The 22383-nt window shown below is 32.9% G+C and overlaps 1 protein-coding gene across 3 annotated transcripts; it reads right to left on the bottom strand.

Annotated features, from left to right (window-relative positions):
* Window positions 1-734: 734 nt before the first annotated feature.
* On the bottom strand, window positions 735-20392 carry LOC111511850 (SIN3-HDAC complex-associated factor). Of its 3 annotated transcripts, none has more exons than XM_074173633.1 (5): window positions 20250-20392; window positions 9561-9653; window positions 8601-8754; window positions 8179-8522; window positions 735-2711 (listed from the first exon to the last, which is right to left on the bottom strand). In XM_074173633.1, the coding sequence occupies exons 2-5, from the start codon at window positions 9632-9634 to the stop codon at window positions 2420-2422; spliced, it is 864 nt and encodes a 287-aa protein (XP_074029734.1). In that variant the 5' UTR covers window positions 9635-9653; window positions 20250-20392; the 3' UTR covers window positions 735-2419. The 3 variants fall into 3 exon arrangements, with proteins under 3 accessions (XP_074029734.1, XP_074029724.1, XP_074029721.1); XM_074173623.1 differs by lacking the exon at window positions 20250-20392 and adding an exon at window positions 20009-20145; XM_074173620.1 differs by lacking the exon at window positions 20250-20392 and adding an exon at window positions 19271-19536.
* Between the last annotated feature and the right edge of the window lie 1991 nt (window positions 20393-22383).

The following is a 22383-nucleotide window of genomic DNA, read 5'->3' as shown; positions in this document are numbered from 1 at the left end:
AAACTATTTTCCAAAGAGATATTTAAGAAGATACAAATGATGGCAAAGTCAGTTTCAATCTTTTCTCTTCATTTAAAAACTTGCACTATTCCAATAATTCTTAGAGAAACTGCGCCTGTGTGACAAATGAGAATTTTACATCACGTCCGCTGTAACAACTTAATAAAAACTAAACATACTCTAGTCAACTAGTTTGTGTTTTCATAGAGGAACACATATAAGTTTATCTCTTGGCAGTTTAGATCAAGACACCATGATTAATGATATGATAAGATTCAAAACTATATTGCCTATTTCTTAAATAATATCACACGAATGAACATTTGTCGAAGTAGGAATATAGCAAAGTAATAAATCTGTCCGGAACCTTACATTTGTAACAAATACTACCAGTTGAATCTAATGAAAATAATAAAAAAAATGATGAATAATTTCTCACAACTCATTACCAAGAACTGACCCAATACATGACTCGTACACGCTAAACTGTGGTAATTCTGTTCCAAAAACTCACGTAATCATTTGGTAACTCAAAGAACTTGACATCATACTATCCAAGATTTCCTCACACAAAATAGAAATGATTGACAGATTGAACTTGAAATGTTTTGGACTTTCTTTTCATCTATATGCAAAAAAATGTGGGAATCTTCCAAAGAGAAGAAAGAAGCGATTAATTTCAAAATAAACTCTTTACAGGGATGTGTAGATCATACAAAGAAGTAACTGTCAGACACAAACTGGAAGAAAAAGCCCTCCCAAACAACTACTTTCATGTAAACATTGAATTAGTAAGCCTAGTGATAATATATTTATGAAGATTTCAAAAAACATGGTTTGTAGTAATTGAAAAATTCATGTATTAATTCCATATTTAGATTTCATTTTATCAATTTCCTCTTGCGTCTTATCTATGTCAGTCTTCTTGAAAGCTTTAGTGGCCTGGTAGTATAGAACAACAAGATATCGATTGCAGACATCGAATCCTGACATATGTCTTCAAACACCACAAATGCTGTTCCTAGAGTTTCGGGCGTATTCCCCACCCTTATCTGCCTAATTGCTCCATATTTTCCAAATATATCATACATTTCTTCACCTGTAATTTTGTAGGGAAGGTTTCTTACATATAGGATTATGTTGATTTCTGGAGAAAATCGAACGTTTGCCTTTTTTGCATAGCTTCAGCCATTTTTCTGTGAAAATTTTAAAAAATCTTCACACAAAATAACCTTTTCTCGTTACTTTAACAACACCACAAATGCTGTTCCTCGAGTTTCCGCCGTATTCCCCACCCATATCTGTGGTGTTGATTTCTAGAAGCAATCGAACGTTTGCCTTTTTTGCATAGCTAAAGCCATTTTTCTGAGAAATAACCTTTGCTTTACCCACTACCATCACATGAAAGGAAGAATACTTTCAAAAAACGCTTTTTCCTATTCAGTTGGTACTCCAAACGTTCATTTTGGAATTAAATCAGATATCATTCACAGGTTTGCTACACAATACAGTACATGAAACACTATTATCATTAAATAATGTTTCTTAATCAGTAGTTAGATAATGTAACTTCTGTAACAGTTCCTACCACACGCAACAAGCTTGAAAGTATGATGTTAAGTTTTAGATGAAATGTGGCACTTAAGAAACGAAAATTAACGTTTCAAAACAGAACTACTTATCTCCCTCAGTCTTAATTAGTCAAGTAACTAACACCGAAATCTCATTCAACAATTGTATCCCTAAAAAAGTATTCGGCCTCACTTGAATATCATTTACGATTGCTTTTTGTTTCAGATTATTCTTATCACTCTTATATATACGATATTGCAAATATTTCAGTGCCAAACTGATTAGTTTTGAGATCGGGTGTACCCTTGCATTGCACCTAATTGGTCATTTTTCATGTGTTATCATTTGTACTGTTTATATAAATAAATATGAACGGATAAATATGTTAAGAGCCAAAAAAACATAGATTCATTTCGCATCTGAAAAAACTGATGGATGGAAAGATTTCAAAGGAGTTTCCTATAATCGCTGGCGTCTTTGAAGAACTGAATACAATTACTTCCCAAAGAGATTTTCAAATATTGTTCATAGCTATTACCTAATTAAAAATGTTCACTATTTATTGGAAACCAGTTTTTCAAAGTTAGCCTGGCATGGATTAAAGAGATTATACCTTCTCATTTGATAAATTTCAAAAAATAATTCCAAAAACTTCGTTCACAAATCGTTCCATCCCAAAGAATATCTCCAACAATAATTTCCACGCCTCAAAAAGTCTGCAACTCTGCTTGCTACAAATTAAAATCTAATAAAATATATCTGCATATCAAAGTATACATTTGTTACAAATATAACAATGAAATTCTATTCAGCAATAAATTAAAAACAATCTAAAAAGTACCGAACATTAATTAACCGCTGGAATCCGGCTGTTGATCTCTTCGAAACCAACATGGTCCTTTTTAAAAGCATTGTCCGCTGACATTCCCGAATTGGAAGATTCGTCGTAACCCGAATCCGAACTACTATCGCTGTCCATTTTAGAAGTTGTATTATCGGCACTTCCTTTGAGAGACTTGTTGCCGTTGGATTGCAACTTACAACTGGCGAGTCGGCTACTGCAAGGCTTGATATAGCTCGGATCGATCATGACTTCGTTATACAAACCTCTGAAGATGACACCACAGCAAATAGTCTCTCTACAACAAAAGAGATAGTTCTTTTAAGGTGGGAATTTATATTAAAGTAGGAAGATTATTTCAGTAGATCAGGGGTTCTCAACCTTTTTGCACCTGCGTACTACTTTGAGAAATATTGGCGTACCACCAGACATAAATAAACCTATAATATTTTCTCTACTAAAAGTGTTCAAAGGGTTTTTTAATTAAATTCCTGAGAAAACTTCATATTTAATGTTTAGATATTTGTTTATTTATAACATGCTTATAATAAAAGAGGAATAAAAAGATTAAAATGGTTTTTTGGGAAAAGAAAGTTTTTGGCTTTCTACTACTCCATCCAAAAACTTTCTTTTCCCAAAAAATTAATCACTTCTAAAAATATAACCCCTTCAATTCAATTAAAATGGTATTAATTTACAGTTTTATTCATTACCCATAGGTCTCAAAACATACAAATAAAACATTATTAAAAAGTCAGCAAAAAATTAATCATACAAAATATACTTTTATAGTCTTTAGTGCGAAACTTGTTGTTTGACTGTGATTAAAATATTAACATTAGGGGTAATGGAACTTATCTTCACTCTTAAGTTCTCTTCGACACTTATTCTGCCTGTATATTCATTTTTTATGTACAAGAGTTCAGAAAATCCACTCTCACACAAGTAACTCGTAACAAATGGCATCAAAAATAGCAGAGATTGCCAGAAGAGCAAAGGGTACTCGGTTTTACATCCGATCCAGAAACTTGTTAAAGATTTCTCTTTGAAATAATCTTTCATAGAACTATCTTCTGTAAGGTCGATAAAACTTTCTTTTAATTCCAATTCATTTTGTGAGGTTCCCGAAAAAGGATTTCTGATCCCGTCCACTTTTGAATAATCTTCAGAGAAATACTTCTTAAAGCTTTTTTGAAGGCCTTACAAGTGAACAATGATATCTGCAACCACATCTGGCATTGGAGATATTTCATTTTCATCAAAAAATGGTGATAAGAGTGGGGAATGCAGATAAATTGCCCTCCTGTATTTGCGAACAAAACAGGACCAACTTTCTCTTGAAGGAGATTATTATTATTATTTATTATTAAGTAGGCAAGCCTAATATACAAAAAAAAAAGAAAAATTACAAATTCATAAATATCTCACGACATTAACTATGTAAATATACTAACATTTTAAAGTACCTTTCAAGGAAAACCAAATATACATACATATCTATAGATTATTAGATTATTAGGTTAGTTCACATTAAAAAATAAAAAAAATTACAAATATCATAATGAGCTGTCACTAATATACTTCTTTAATGATGACTTAAATTGGTTTATTGAATTAGATTCTTTTACAAATTGTGGTAGTTTATTAAATTCGTTTAAGCCTTTATGAAATATACTATTCATTCCAAATTTAGTGTTAGTTTTATTAATGTAAAAAAAAAAGTTTTTTAGATATTTTTTTACAAATAAAATCAGCATGACTATTTAGTTTTAAATTTTTATCAATTATAAAACCCAAATATTTTATTTCAGTCACAATTTCAATGCTAACATTATTAATTTTTATAACAGCATTTGCCCAAACAATTTGATCATACTTATAAGATGATGTCAAAATCATACTTTTTGTTTTATTGACATTTAGTTTCAGTTTATTAATAAATAAATATGTTTCAATGCTATTTAAAGACCTATTCATTTCATCAATTGCCTGATCCAAATTTTCATGTATACAATAAACTAATGTATCATCTGCAAAAAGATTTATACAGTGTGATCCAGATATGTGATTAATATCATTTAGGTAAATAATAAAAAGCAATGGACCTAACACACTACCCTGGGGTATGTCACTTTCAATTATAAGTTCATCTGACAATTCTTTTCCAAATTTAGTTTTTTGTCTTCTGTTGAATAAGTAACATTGAATCAAATCGAAAACAATCCCTGATATCCCATAATATTTTAATTTTTCAAGTAGAATATTTCGGTCAATTGTTTTAAATGCCCTTTTATTAAGGTCGAGAAATGTCGCAACAATGTACTGATTTCTATCAATTGTATTTTTCCATTCAGTTATTAAAAATTGTAGAGACGTTTCACATGAGTGTCTAGCTCTAACACCTGATTGGTTGCCTATAAACAATTTATTGGTATTAAAGTACTGAATTAATTGGTTATATACAGACATTTCTAACACTTTTTTGTCTGTGAAGGCTGTCAAAAATGCCGGCTAGGTAAGCCAATCTTGACTACCATTCTTCATCAGCAAACAATTTTTTCATGTCATGATTTTTTTCACTTAAAAACATGAAAACTTCTGATCTCAGTTCAAAGAAACGGTTCAAAATTTTTCCGCAAGATAACCAAATCACTTCTGTATGCAGAAGTAAAGTTTTGAACTTGCCACCCATTTCTTCACACACCAAGGAGAATAATCTTGTGTTTAGAGCCCTAGCCTTTATAGAGTTAATAACTTTCACAGCATCTGATAGAACGGAGTTAAAATTTTCCGGCATACCTTCAGCAGCTAATGCTTCTCGATGGATGACACAATGCATAATTTTGCATTCCAGAGCAACTCCCATCATTTTTGCTGCTAGCCCTGTCAATTTTCCTAACGTAGCTTTTGCCCCATCTGTACACAAACCATACAGTTGGACCAGGGAATGAATACCTTAAAAATGAGTTCCACTGTGGTATTTGACTCAAGTGGTTTGCAGAAAAAAATCTCTTCTATCACCTCTTCATTATAATCAAATCGCACTAAAACAAGTAGCTGCACCATGTTTGTAACATCAGTGCTTTCGTCAACTTGAAGTGCAAAATGAATGCATTCTTGGAGTTGTAAAGCCAGTTGTCCTTCAATATTATTAGACATATCGTCAATTCGTCTTTGTACTTGACAGTGGTATTTTTTTAATTTTTTTGGCTGCCTTTTCTTCTAAAACGGCTTGAACCATATCCACAGCGGCCGGCAGTAAAAGCGTCTCACCTATTGTGTGAGGCTTTTCATCTTTTGCAATTCTTAAACTAGCAAGGTATGACGCCTTTATTAAGTTAGTATCAGTATTGACAAATTTCGTCAAACATTAAGTTTCTTTTTTTTTAAATTAAATTTTCTTTAAAAAAATACAATGGGCTTACGAATCAAATCAGAGTGCTTAGTATTTTGGTGTCGCATCAGTAAAGAAGGCTTCATGGATCGGTTCGAAAGTGTTTCAAGATATACAACATTTTGAGGAATAGGAATGTCACTGGTTTCAGTCCCTGGCTTCACTATAAAACCGTACTATAAGTAGCTTTCATCGTATTTACGATTGGCCGATAATTTAGGTTTTTTAGCACAATCCTTTGAAGTAGAAGAGGACGTTAAAAATCGTTATCAACATCAAATTGAGTGACCAAAGCTTTTTCAACAAAATATGCTATAAGAATCTCTCCCAACTACCTACACAGTAGGTTCTGCAGTAAAACAACTACTTTCCCGGCTAATACTACGCTGGATATTGAATTATATCCGACAAACATTTATGCAAGATACCTCACAAAGGTTAGTCTCGCAATCTTAAAAAGGTTTAAAACTGAACTACTGCAACATATTTTTAACAAATGTAACTGAATTTATTACAAATAAGATGATAAGTCATAATTTTGGAATATTAATTAATTATTTCTTACTTATAGACTTGTGATATCTTGTGAATATTTTGAAATCTTATATCCGGGAAAAAACTCAGTTCCAGGGCATGACTACATCACAAGAAACATGTTGAGAAAGCTGAATTATGAGATTCACAAGTTTATCATAAAAAGCTATGAATTTTGCTTTAAAACGCATTATATACCTGACAATTGGAAAATGGGCACAGTAATTACAATTCCCAAAGCAAACAAGGATCACTCCCTTACGGACAGTTATCGTCCGATTACTCTCCTGCCTGTAATTGGTAAAAACTTTTATGAAACCGCTTACTCCAATTGCTACCAAGCTACCACTTTGGATTTAGACAAGGAAGATCTACTATACATCCTCTCACGATTCTCACGAACAATATTGAAACAACCAAGCTGAACAACAACAAAACGGCAGCGATCTTTCTGGATATGAACAAAGCATTCGATAGCGTCTGGCACAAGGGTATTTTATTCAAACTGCATCAACTGGATTGTCCTAACTATCTAGTACATACAACTAAGAATCTGCTGAGTGACAGAAAACTGAGAGTTAAAATACTGAGTAGTTTTTCAGACTAATTTATCCCGGAGCAGGGAGTTCCACCGGGTTCAACGCTCTCACCATTGTTATATCTTATACAGCTCTGATATTCATCATCACCGACAAGGGAATATCAACACTTCAGGCACGAAGCATATATTCTTCAGTATGCAGATGAAACCACCCTAATTGCGCACGATCAAACGCTAGACAAAGTTATTAACAATTTGAAACATCTTGCAACAATAACAAATAACTGGTTCAATAGAGGCTCCAGCCAAACCCATCTGAGTCTCAGTTCATCATATTTAATCATCAAAATTCTGCAACTTCTCCAACAATCAACGTTTTCCAACATATATTACATGCCACGTCAATGACAAAAAAAAAGGAAGTGATTGCAAGAGCTGCCCATTTCACAAGTTTGACAAACCTGGGAGCAGGTGCAAACATATCAACAGCAAGCCAAATATATAAACGAATCTGTCGTCCACTTATTGAATACTTGCACCCACTGTTTCTCAATATCAAACGAAGGGCCTTGAAAACAATTAAAGTTTCTGAAACAACGGCTATAAGGAAAATAACAAGATTAAGGCATCCCAATAACCCCAAACACAACCCTCCAAACCCTCTGCTGTACCAACTCATTGGTATTACCCCTATCGAGGAAAGACTAACATCACTTACTCAGAAGTTTGCTAGAAATGACGACAATTTAGAAGTTATTAGAAAGTATGCTGTGACAAGAAACCCCCATGCAAGAGTACGACATCGACACCCAACAGAAACACTGTTAGAAAAATTAACACAACTTTATCAATGAAACTGTTTAGTTTGTTCATTTTTATATCCATATAATTTTTTTTATATTGTAAAATAAGCTATGTTATTTCAAAGCAATTTTGTTACGCAGGCGGAAGAACTTCAGTCGATAGCCAGTTGAGCAAAATTGTAATTTTGTTCAATAAATTACAATTATTATTATCATTCTTACTTATAATGTTGTTATTGTATTTTAGGAATGTATCCTATTCACCAAATAAATGTTATTATTATTATCTTTTCATGTTTTTGTGTCTTTTCACAACATCTCTTCACTTGAATATTACTGAAGTTTTTTCCCAACACCAAATTTTAACACCTCGACACGTGTTTCTATCACCAAGTCATCATCTTCAAGAGGAATATTAAACTACCTTAGCCTTAAGTCACCCGAACCAAAAGATTCTAGATCATTTGAAGCATTTATTTTGAAAAGTACTTACTTCTTCCAATAGTCTGTATCTACAAAATCACTGACTCTAGAAATTTCATCCCTATGCCTGGCTTGACTCTTGAACCTTCTACTCCTTTCGACAACTTCTTCGAAATCGCTTGCACCAGGACTGGCTGTCCGACTAGATTCCCTGCTCCGTAGGTCCTCAGACAGGAAATCCACCTCGCCCAGTTCCATCTCTTCGTTCCCTTCGCTCTTTTCGGACAGTTGCGGACTGCTCTCTTTCTCAAACTTTTTCTGAGCCTTACTATTTTTCAGTTCCTTCATAGCCCGTTTCTTGAGTTTGAATTTGCTCATCGATTTCATGCCAGGCCCGGCCCTAGCATCTACAACCTGAGAAAAGGAAATATTATTACATGTATTCTTTCAAAATATTCATTATAAAATTGCAAAGAAAATCTTCATACTTACATGTTGCCAATGCCTATCTGACCCAGCCGGTAGTTTCTTCCATCGTTTTACCAATAATACACATGCATTACATATTTCGCCTTGTCTTGGAGTTGACAGCTTGAAACACTCCAGGAATTCCTCTTCATATTTCTTACTGTCGGTAAATCTGGAACTGAAATTCAATGTTTTCATTAAAAAAACATTTCAATTCATTACTTGTAAATATTGAGGTTGTCTATTAATATACACAGTGTGCGGTACCAAAAACAAAACGAAAAAGCAGTGGACCTAAAATGGACCCCTGCGGTACCCCAAGGATAATATCTTGAACATCAGATATTGCATTATTCACAGTCACTACCATTTTCCTACCTTCCATGAAAGATTTTATCCATTCAAGAAGGAACCGTCTAGTGTCAATGTTATATAAGTTACTAATTATTATGTCACTATTTTCTGAATCATTACCCTTACAATTTCAATAGAGAAAGTCCAAAGTGTGACACATCATCGATGAGACTATTCACTGAGTAACTTTTCATTTTGGCGTCATCTTGTGGGAAGAACAAACAACAGAAATTCTCCAAATTGCCATACTCGTGTATGGCAGTTGAAGAACACACAAACAAATATCATATTTTGAAATACGGTACAGTTGTTTTTCCCGCAAGAGGGTGCCTAAATGAAAAGTTAAATAATAAGTTCCTTATAAAATTACCTTTTTGATGATGTGTCACACAATCAAATTCTAAGGGTGATGGTCACTGGGGGTGTGGGAGGAGGTATGACAATTGAGGTTATGATAAAAAAATGTCCCCTTCAAATTAAAAATCGATCAGTCCGCATTTTTTCTCAACAAACTTGTCTTGAAGATATTCGACCTGTTTCGTATTCGTTACCGCATGGTTTACAAAATTTAATGAGGGTAATATATTCAACAGTTATCAATAATATATATACTTAATATGAAAAACTTACCTGCTCGACTTGGCTTTGCAAATGCAACATCCTCTAGTGGATCTATAAACTTTTGGTCTATGGAATGTAGACATTGCGAGGTACTGCTTGAGTCTATAACAAAAAAAATACTGTAAATACTTATAATAAGGAGAAAGTGACAACCTGGAAAATCATACAAGTATTATATGATCTAATCTTACTGAAAAATGGATAGAATGAAACATGGATCGAATGTACGGTTTGAAATTACTAGGCAGCCTTATATAAGTAAATCCAAAATGAATTTGAGAGATATCTACCTACTTTTCAGTTCAGAATTTCGCAGAAAGCGTGCATCGCTCATATTTTTATTCATATTAGTGAATGAGAGACTAGACTTTACTGAATTCACAATGTAACTAGAAATTAATAATTTGTTGACTTTTTTAAACATTAAAACTATAAAAATTTACAAATTAACAACAAACACGATTTCACAATTGACCACATATCAACCCATACAGACACGACTATAAACAAGCATTCTAATCGCCCACAGCAACATAAATTAGCAGCTTGCCACAGGATGATCCACACTCATTAGTATACCAATGTCCTCAGAAAATTTTAATAAGGAATCGCATCTGATAAAACAAATGGCAGTGAATAACAACTTCAACCCGATTGCAATTCATCACATTCTTGATAAAAAAAAAACTTTTCAAACAAGCTATTAACCAAGTATACCCACACATTAAATATTATACTGGCAACTATACTCACATATACTGAAAACACAGATAACATAAAAATACTACTAAACAAACAACATATCAGCATGGCATATAAAACTGGAAACTCCTTCGGTAGACATATAAAGAACAAAAAGTCACACATAGACAAGGATAACAGATCAGGTCTCTACAAACTAGATGCGGATCATGCCAAAAAGTTTATATAGGCAGGACTTCAAGAAATTTCAAAACGAGATTCTCCGAACATAACATGTCAGTATATTCATATAATTCCAAAAATGTTTCCATGTACGAGTATAAACAATGTTTCCAGCGTTTGAAAAAGAAAAATATTTTTACATTTGTAATGATTTTCAATATATTCTGACGATTGATAAATTCATCAACAGTTTTTCTTCAATTCTGAATATTAAAACATCTGTAACTACCCCACAACACAAACCCTAATCAACAAATAATATTTTGAATCATACCATAACCCATAAAATTATAGTCAACAGTAAATACCCGCGAGTCGGAAATAACAAATTTGGTATTCATAGATAAGAAGCCATGGTATCAAGCAATTCATCTTAATGTGATAATAAGTAACCATTGGTAAACAAATTTGTATTCGAAAAGGTGTATTTTACTCAAAGTTTTTATATAACATGTAATGTGATCATCAATCATCAACCTTCTTATCTTTCACTTCTGTTACCTACATTTTAAAAAACGAAATTGACCTTTTCTGATAACAATAACCATTTACCTTTTGTTGGTAACGACATGGTGAAATGAGTCTAAACTTTTAGGTAACAGTTTTGTTCAGGGTTTCCTAGTTAGCTACTTGCCTATTTAAAGATTAAAATTGATAGTATTGGACATACGAAATATGTTTAAAAAAAAAATAGTATAAAAAACTAAAAAACACGCTTTTAAAGAACATCGAACTAAAAAGTTAAAAATATATTTTTAATAAGCTTAAAACAATAGCGAACGAAAAATACTATTATTATTGTGAAAAAAGCGGCGGGCGCTTGATATACAAAAAATATAAAGCGCCCACGCTTTTTTCACAATAATACTAGTATTTTTCGTTCGTTATCGTTTTCAACTTATTAAAAAAAATTACTTTTTAGTTCGATGTTCTTCAAAAACGTGTTTTTTAGTTTTTTAAACTATGAAAGCGTGTTTTTTAGTCTTTTTGAACTATATTTGTTTTGAATATTACTGGAGTTTTTTTCCCAACACCAAATCGTTATTTTTAACACCTCGACACGTGTTTCGATCACCTAGTGATCATCTTCAAAGAGGAAGATTAAAACTAGAAACTAGTGCGAGCTAATCTTATTTATGCTATAAAGGTAACCCATACAGGTAAACCATCCAGGCGTACCAACCGTACAGCCATACATACAACCATATTTTATCTAAACTTTGGGATCAATCAGCCGTATATTGTTTAGAAAAATGACCATTGATATTTTACGATTTCGGAGAGGAAGCCTGAAAATCAGCTACCAAGTCCAAGGCAGCAGGCGCGCGTGTTAATAAAAAAATATACTTTTTTCAAATGAAGGAATACATGTAAAGTGAGTTCGAATTATGTCAAGGAAGTTACGTACAGCGCCATCTGCCCGCGAATAGATCAAGCAATAATGTCGATAATTCTGTCAAATACAGATCTCCAACTTGACAGTTACAAACAAACATACATACATACATACATGTGAAGCATGTAATAATAAGGTGAATGTTCAAATTTCGCAGCCTACGTACCTTCGATTAGCGATTTTTTTTCATTGTGTTGGTACAATCGTCTTGAACATATGCTCACATTTTCAGCTATTTAGCTCCTTTGGTTATAATCTTCAAAAGTTTCAACTGCAACTGTGGCAGTCATCTTCAGTGACACGTCAAGAAGAGTACTTCGACCAGGCCACTGAAGATGACTGCCGCAGTTGCAGTTGAAACGTTTAGAGATTGTAATCAAAAAGAAAACCACGGCAAAATGTTATTTCCCTTTCAAAACAATATCTCTGAGTAACCGACAACAGTGAAATAGGGTCTTATGTTTGATACCAATACCCAAGCATTTCAACAGGAAAATGTTATAATAATTTCAAACTTCAGACACACACAAATTATTCAACAGCTATAAACTAATGGTTTACCTCTTGCTGATTTTTTTTTAATTTTTGGTTTTTGACTTTCAGAGTGTGTATCACTTCATGTGAATCTGTAAGCGACTGGTGTTTTTTGAGACATGCATGGACAACATGCGTTCATCCAAGGGTCATTAGTAAATGTTGCTGCCCCTCTTTTTTCTCAATGCACCTCTTTCGAGTCTTTTGTTTAAAATGTTCCTTGCATTACTTCAATATGTCCGGACGTGATGTATCAGTTTGCATATCCCCTTACATACTTAACGCACCAATGAACACCATTGAAGTACAGTGTGTGTGCCCACACCATCCAATTTTTTTTTCAGATAATCTATTTGAAGCTAAAAGATTTATGAGAAGAAAATTCAAGACGAGGAATTGGCCACCATAGGTCAATGATTACAAACTTCTTTTGGCCCGAGTTGGATGATTTGGACACCAACGATATGTGGTTTCAACAGGACAGCGCTACGTACCACACAGCTCATGCCACATTGGATATTCTGCACGAGCAGTTTGAGGGTATGGTTATTTCACGTGGGGGTGACGTGAACTTGCCACCAAGATCGTGCAATTTGACCCCGTTAAACATTTTTTGGGGAATAAGCCATAAACCACAGCGGTCGTCAAACCCATCATAACCCATGCCATCGGTTAAATTCAGCAAAAGAAGCCGTGGCAGACATTTGAACGATGTTATATTCAATCAATCAATCAATCACTGTACTTTATTGTCTAAGAAAAAAATCTTATTGACAAAGCATATGAAAACAATACTATTACACAAAATAACATACACATATATATACATACACATATATATATATGAAATACAAGTTATCAAGTAATTATAAAGAAAAATAAAAACAGGTGCAGACAAAATAAAAATATAATAAAATATAATAGTCGAAGTTATGTAAAATTTCCAGAACTGTAAAAAGTTCAAAAAATAAAACCTAAATCAGAAGCTGGTCTCAAAGCCTGTCTTCAAAATATTCGACCAAGCTGTAATACGCTTTTAAGAGCAAAAGTTCTTTTACACGGTTAAGGAATACCTTGTAGTTCACTATACTTTTCATTTCGGTAGGTAAATGGTTGAAAATCTTCCGACTCTCAAACAAAACAGAATGTTTTGTTAACGTTGTTATTGGAATAGGCAGAGGTATGTCGTGAATTTGACGGGTAAAGTAGGTATTTTCTGATCTATAGCATTCTCTTCTTTTAAATATGAGACTTACTGTTTCCAAGATAAAAATGCAGTGTACAGTCAGTAATTTATTATTGATAAATAGGGGTTTGCAATGGTCCCTAATATTGGCTTTGTAGATGAATTTCACTGCTCTTTTTTGCAAAACGAAAACAGATTGTAGTAACTGTTTGCTACAAAACCCCCAGAAGGCGACACCATATCTCAAGTGAGATTCGATTAAAGCGTAGTACACAGTTATACCAGCAGTTGCTCCCAGTTCTTTAGTGATAACTCTAATGGCATAACAGCTAGATGAAAATTTTTTGTTCAGATATTTTATATGATCTTCAAATTTCAGAAGGTTATCAATCCAAATTCCCAAGAATTTAGCAGATTGTTTATTTTCTATCATATGAGTTTGAATGCAGAAATTTCCGTGCACAAATTTAAATGATAGAATGTTAGTTTTGCTGAAGTTAAAACATAGTGAGTTTGAGTCACACCAATACTTAATTTTTTCTAAATCAGCTTTAATGGTACTCTTCAGGGAAACCAAATCCTTTCCACGCCACAATAATGGCATCAATAGGTCTTTCGAATGAAAAAAAAGCGATGATATCTCAAACATACTGTGTTTCATTTAAATTTAAAGATTGGAGGATACTAATATAAGACCCTATACGATATAAAAAGTATAGAAAAGATGTAACAAAGCTTAATCAACACCTGGGTGCAGAGTTAATATCATCTTTTCTTCCTTGCAAATCTGTAAACAAACAACTGCGAAAAGTTTAAAACATTAATATATACACAGATTACACATTAGTAATATCTTATCAGCTAACATACTTGTGAATAATTTACACATATTCACATCTTCAAATGACTGTCTTTCATATAATGATCTATAAGGAATTACGGCCAAAACCTCAGTTGCATATTTTGATTTGTCATCCAGTACAAACTCTCTACTACATGAATCACGAACCAGTCGTATCTCCTATAAATAATTACAGAACACAGATAAGCACTGAGTTGGTCAGCGCAAAATAAAGCCATTTTAAGGCGGCAATACTTTTGAAGATTTTGCCATTTCTGTAAATCAATCCAAGCATCCTATTTGTATCAGCAGTCATATTCCTTATATGTGTGGTAAATGTTAATTTACTGTCATATGTTACACTAAGATCTTTTATCTCGTGTACGTGGTTGATTGTGAAATTCTTGATTGAATAATTATACACTGAAGTTCAATTTTTTGTTGTGAAAGATATTATTTTACATTTGGATACGTTCAGTTGTAGACGATTATCGTTACACCAAAGTTTGATTACATCTAATTCATATTGTACACGTTGGTAGTCAGTAATGTCGTCGATTTTATAATATAGTTTTAAGTCGTCTGCAAATAGTAGGCTAGGAATATTCAAAGAGGTTGCCAAATCATTAATAAAAATAAAAAAATAAAAGAGGTCCAAGATTAGAACCTTGTGGTACCCCAAACGTAACTACGTACTGAGCCGATTTGAAAGATTCATATTCGACGAATTGTTTTCTGTTAACTAGATATGATTCAATTAAAGTAAACAGTTGTTAGGGAGTCCCAATTCAACATCGACTTGTTTTCTCTTGTCCAGGTACATACAGAGACATTGATTTAAACATGCAAGATTTGTCTAACGTCTTACATGATATTTGTTGTACGAAACCATGGTGAGTAGGGGAAATGACTTTCTGAATATGGGAGTACATAACATTTTGCACACATATCCCGAAGAGTTTACAAAAGTTACATGAAATTGAAATTGCCCTGTAGTTTAATGATATCGCTAGAGTCACCTTTTTTTTGAAGCAGTAACAATATTGATTTTAGAGAAGGCAGGGATGTTTAATGTATCTAAATCAGAATCATGAGAATTTTCATGGGAGAAGTCTTTTGGAGGGATTCAATCTTTGCAATAAGTTTCAATTCTAACCTTCAACGAAACGATTATATAGTGACATGTTTAGCAAAGTTAGTACCTCAAAGAAGCATTATAAGAATGGAAACCAGATGCAAAAAAAAAGCACAGTGAAGGTATTTTTAACTTTAAAAGAGCTTTTTCTTCCAGTTTTTGTCTGAAAATTACTTCTTTGCATGATCTATACATCTTTGTACAGAGTTAATTTTTTGAAATTGATAGCTTTCTCCCTTTTTTTGTATGACTATGAAGAAGTACAAAACCAAAACCCTTCTTTCCCAAAAACAAATCGCCTAAAAATATACACCTTTCAATTTTAACGATAATTAATGTATTGTTAAAATTGGTGTGTTCTATTCAAAGTGTTGGCCCCGATTTTTGTGGACAAGTGATACTTTTTCACGGTTGCAGAGATTGATCCCATATTATACTTTTATATGAACACTAAAAGAAAGTTTACAAGGTGATTTTATCACACAACCTAACTGCAGGTAATCGAAAAGAAAATAATGACTAATTCATAATAATAGAATAATAGAATTTATTCATCAATCAAAGGTTATACAAGGCATTATACATACACATACATAACACTTATCAGACTTATCATATATTCATATTATACATTATTCATTAATTGAAGCTACTGAAAAAAATATATGATCTTTGGGGTACATCAACATTGACATCATTGAAGTGAAAATGCCTATTTTCTTTCTCAACTTCTGAGCAAGAACTCACCAACTGCTAAGAGTCTAAGTTTATGATGTAACATGTTATGATCCCTTCGATATGAAGTCTATAGTTGTGAGTAGATCAAACTCAGTTTATTTCTAAGGTCTCGATCTGAAATGTTGTTTCAATTGAGAGAGATTATGGGAATGAGAAGTCACACACCATATTCTGAAAAACATTCCTCAATTCTTGTGGGGTGATAATTATTTGTCATTTTGCCAAGACTCATATCAATTCAAAGATGAAAACTTTGTACGATTACCATAAATCGAGATGTGACAACTCAATCTCCATAATTAGATAGATAGATATTTATTCAATTTCTTATGGTTGCTTCACAACATGAGATAAGTCATAGTACATAAAGAGAGAAAAAATTCTCATTGGATATAAACATTGAGAAAAAAACATCACTGTGCACTGTTTGGAACCTTTGGTGTAGTAATGAATATTACTGGAGTTTTTTCCCCAACACCAAATCGTTATTTTTAACACCTCGACACGTGTTTCGATCACCAAGTGATCATCTTTAAAGAGGAAGATGATCACTTGGTGATCGAAACATGTGTCGAGGTGTTAAAAATAACTATTTGGTGTTAGGGAAAAAACTCCAGTAATATTTATTATTTAAAAACATCTTAGTCGTTACAAACTAATTAAAAATAAGAATAAAAATGAAATATTTAAATATGAACACAGATTAAAATACATTGAAACATAACTGTCTAGTCGCTAAGTTGTTTATACTCGTTTAATGAATAAAAGGCATAGCGGATTAGAAACTTTCTCAAAGATAGTTTGAAATGTTTCTTATTGCTAATGAGTTTCAAGACTTCAGGCAAAAGATTGAACAAATGTGCTCCAGCATACAGAGGGCTCTTTTATATTGCTTTCTTTGCAAATGCATTCTTCTGTCTGGTATCATATTTATGGTAGTCACTGTTTCTGTTCATATTTTTAGCATTCTGATGGGTATATATTAATAATTTGTAGAAATAGATAGATGTTAGTATTACAATATTGTTTTCAATGAACGTGTTTCTGCATGTTTCTCTATAGTCCAATTCATATATTGACCTTATGAATTTTTTTTTGGATATGAAAATTATGCATGTCTGTAGCTCTTTTCCCACAAAATGATGTTACTACTAATGATACTGTATATTAAATAATAATACAGTTTTACTAGGTGGTGCCTATGAAAGTTCGATTTCAGAGTAATAAATTACAGCTTGTTAAGTTTTTTACACAGAGCATCAACTTGTCTTTTGAAAAAAAGTTTATGGTCTAGTTCGAGGCCTAGTAATCTCATTGATTCTGAGTTGTAAACTTCCGTATTACCAACATTTATTGATAATTTATTACTGCGCTTTGAGATACTAGTGAATTCAATGGAGACCATTTGCTTTGCATTATTGATAAGGTGACTTACTTCACACCAGTATGCAAATTCTTTTATTAATTTTAGCCTGTACCTGATTAATAGTTTCAGCTATAATGATTGTTGTGACGTCTGTGTATACAAAAGTACGTCCTTGACTAATGTGGTTAGGAACGTCGTTGACATACAGCAGAAATAGCAGTGGCCCAAGAACCCCACCTTGGGGAGTGCCAATCTTTATATCAAAATTTTCGTAGGACTGCTTCTCAACCTGCACCTTAAGAGATCTACCGGACATATATGACTCGATCCCTTTTTGAATTGGACCTCGGATGCTTAGAGCTTCCCGTTTTATTTGTAGATACCTAGGGTTGATTGTGTCAAATGCACGAGACAGATCAAAGAATAGTCCAACCACAAGCTTATTCTCGTTGATGTTATCAAATATATTGCACAAGATCTGTTGAGGCTGTTTCGATAGAATAGCCAGGTCGGAATCCGAATTGTCGTGGGGGTAATAAATTATGTTTAGTTAGATATGATATTATTTGATTATAGACTGCCATTTCCATAATTTTGGAAAAACAGCTCAACAGACATATTATTCAGTAGTTTTGCTCGCACTGGGCATGGCCAGTCTTGAAGATCGGAACTTCTTTTGATATTTTCAATTTATTTGGGAACACTTCACTAATGACAGAGTGATTTATAATAATCAATTTGCTTCTTAGTTATTTTATAATGATTGTGAATAGTTTGGTCATTTGAATGTTTCCGTAGCCAGTTGAGTTGTTTGAGATTTTCTAATTCTTTATGAAGTTCTCTTGGGAATGGTACTTTCTCGCTTTTGGTATGTTTCTTTGGTTCAATTTTTTGAATTTTTGAATTGTTACATCCAAATTAGGTGAGCTTAGAAAAAATATATTGCCTTTGCACTTTTTGTGCACAAAGCATTAACAGTTCTAATATCAAAATTGATGGCCAGAGCTGCGAACATAACTATTATTGAACTCCTGTCTCTTTGTATTGTCTTTAAAATTTGATATCAAGGGTGGTACCACATCATCATTTGTGTTGGCTCAATATGTTTCTCTATTAATATCCAGAGGGTATAGACTTATATACTGGATAACCTTCTCATCATGTAAAGTTGAAGTACAGTAAGTGAAAGTAGGAAATAGACATGAATACTTTAACGAGGTAGACAGAAACCTGTAACATGGCAACAAGTGACCCAAATATATTTAATTTCACCATAAATAATAACAAAAGCCAAAAGGTTAACCAATTTGACAGTTATAGTTGGCAGTCGGATATACATGAGGCCACATTCTTTCCACGACAGATTCTGAAAGTTCAGAGAATCTTTTTTTTTTCTAGGACAGTACAGTAAATAACCTTGCACCAAATGCCTCCAGGGAAAAATCTGTATTTGACAATCCCTTTCGTTTTCTTCAAACTTCCATTCAAGGAGAGAAATGAACACATTAAGTACTTTCAGTTTTTAACTGCAGCCATTTCCTTAGAAGATTTATAACCCTGGTGTCAAAACGTTCCAGAAGAACATAGAAAATTACCTACATTGGGAATCTGAAGTGCATGCACGTCACTTTTCCTTGCCCTACTTCCAAAAATGTAAACAAATGCATTCTTCCATTTGTCTGGATCAAGATGAATCAAACTGAAATTTACTGAATGAAGCCAATGGAATTTTTGAAAGGCGCCAAAAGTCCACAGGGCATTAACCTGAAATTCGATCGATGTCACAACCACTCACAACCCTTTTATTGTCAAATCTCGAGAGTCAATTGGTCAACGGCCATATTGAATAAAAACGACGCGTCAACAATCAACAGACTTTATTTTCAATCTTTCCCAGTAAAGTTTAAGTATTTTTGAGGGAGGTTTATTGTTTTGAGGCAATGGACATATTTCAAGTGACCTTCTTTCGCAAGATTAAAGCAACATTGCCAACAAACAAGTCGGCCAGAACCCACTGTGATATCCTTGTTTGTAAGAGTTAAAAATACATCAAAACAAAAATGTTCCTTTATTCATGAACACCGTTCAAAAACTTTGAAATAGCACTGATACATGAAAATCAAACTTATAAGCAAGCACTTTGTCGGTTATCTTATCAAGTTTTCACCATGACATTTTTCAAAAAGTAGAGAAATAAAAACAAGGAAGCAACCTTATTTTAACATGTAATAATTAGGAAATTTACGCTCAAGTCCTACTTGCATTCATTTACTCATTATTACCGAAAATAATTCAATTTGTTGCATTGGACATTGCCTACGTGATGTTATGCCATACCTCGGCCATTCTCGCATTGCAAAATTTTCGTCCATCAGATTCAAGTTAATCACATGATTATTTTCACATTTGGAAATTACTTGTTTATCCACTAATTTTCATAACATAAATTCACTCAACCCAATATTAGGTTTTACCGGTTCACTAAGAATATGAATAAAAATGGAAGATGAGCATGACGCCAAGAAAAAAGGAACCTGTTATAAATTAAATACTATAATAAAGTAGATGACAACCTTACCTTTTGAACTTAATGACACGTTGGCACAAAATTATCTTGTATTCAATTAGGAGTTTTTGCTTAAATGAAAATTATTTTCAAATTTCTCAAAAAAATATAGACACACCAACACAACAGATGACGGATAGAGTTTCTAATATCGATTGCGCACAATTTTGCGCATATAAATTTGCGCATGGTTGAAAATTTGCGGTGTTGCCAGTAAATTTTGACACGGATGAGCACCACTTGACAGATAATATGCACTGAATTTTACGTAAGTTCCGTTATTGCGAATGGTTTTTATTATAATTACTTTTTATATTATAATTATTTTTCGTATCATAATTACTCCAAACATGACTCAAAAGTCATTATTATAATATTCATGCAGTCATTGTTCACTGTGGTTCTGGCGTTGAATCTGATCATTATTACACCTTGGTCAAAGATAAAACGGACTGGTTTAAGTTTGACGATAGTCGTATCACTAAGTGTTTTGGCAAAGTATTGAATCTATTGGAGCCTCTGGAGACACCCTACATTTTGTTTTATGAGAAAGAGGACATTCGCAGATCAAGATCTTCAGATGATGTGGTGCTGCAGGTTTTTCCGGGTTTTCCTGCAGCTAAAAAAGCTAATGCGCCACTTGAATCAATAAAGTCCCACCGGAGCGTCAAATGATTTTTGTTGTTGTTTTATAATTTCATGATTTGTATTTTAGAAGTGTTAATGATAAAATATGTCCTTTTGAAGAAAGATGCTGTGGACCATCAGGTATATCTAACAACTCTACATTTTTATGTACTCCAATAATAGAGAGTTGTTGCTGTTTCCTCGTTCCGTCAAATATTGTAATATATACATTATCGGGTACTTGCCTTGTCATGTGTAGAGCATATATTTCAACAAAATCTTGATGAAATAGGACTTGATCCATTACACCTATCAATCGAGTGAGATCAGAATCCTGGATTTGAATTTAGTTTCTGATCTTCACGTAGGAATTTATCATTACATTCTAACAGTCTATATATAGTTTATTAGGAACAATGCTCTTAAGTTGAAATACAATTGTCCTTTTATAATGCGTAAAGTCAAGGTTGGGTTTTTTCAGAATATGTGTGGTATATTTCAAATGAAACCTGATCATTTAGTTACCGAATCAAAATTGAAATCAGTTTTGAATAACAAAAAAAGGACTTGATATATTTTAGTGGTCCAAAATATTTATAATTTCCCTATAGTTGATAATTTTCCTTTAATAATTTTTAGCTACCATTTTTTGAGCTTTTCTACCTCTATATAGAACAATGAAGACACGAGAAATTGTTAATGTCCTTTCGACGTATGAATAAGCTTACTCACTAAACGATTTCGCATTAAATAGATGCAGAAGCAAACGAACACATCTGTTCTAAAAATACAATGACTTGTCAGTTTTTTGTCCAGTTTTTGAATGTCTGTCATACCGGAAATTGGCTTCTTGACAGTGACACATGTCAATGTTTGATCATGTTTTATACTATCACTGATGCTTAACAACGGCAGAACTGACAATTTGATTATTTCCCGTATTTTGATTTTGATCCTTAATTGTAACTTGATGATTGTCATTGTTTTCAATGATCACATTGTAATTTATGAATGAAATTTCGAAGAACATGAATGTGTATTGTATTTTCAACCAACATTTTGTATAAGCTAGTTATAACAAAACTTTGCCATCGATATCTCAGCGATATCACATTGTCAAATTGTCATATAGACGTAGACAGGATACTTATTCTCCTGAGGCAGGCTGCAGATATCTGTGATATTTCATTAATTTTTCATGTCAACAAGATGTCATTTCCAATATCTTTTGAAGAATATTAGTATGTCTTCAACGTTATGAATTGATTAATTATATGTGGAGAAGATATTCAGAGCGAAGTAATAGACTTCTTTGTTATATTACATTGAAAAATCATATTCTTATGATACATATGCAAGCCATTTAATTAGGTGATTCCACTATTGCTATCTCAGAAACGGTAATAAGACCTACAAGGTTGGTTAAATTGGACAAGTTTTCTATTTTGGAGAACTAAAATAATATCTTTTCAGATCGAGAATATCAGTGGTTGTTTTTGAAATATTCGCCAAACTGGAA

The sequence above is a fragment of the Leptinotarsa decemlineata genome, unplaced genomic scaffold (assembly GCF_025532065.1).
Source record: "Leptinotarsa decemlineata unplaced genomic scaffold, Ldec_3_MD MMD2_P_RNA_scaffold_12, whole genome shotgun sequence".
In the NCBI taxonomy this organism is placed as follows: Eukaryota; Metazoa; Arthropoda; class Insecta; order Coleoptera; family Chrysomelidae; genus Leptinotarsa; species Leptinotarsa decemlineata.
This window is presented reverse-complemented; position numbering and strand designations above follow the sequence as displayed.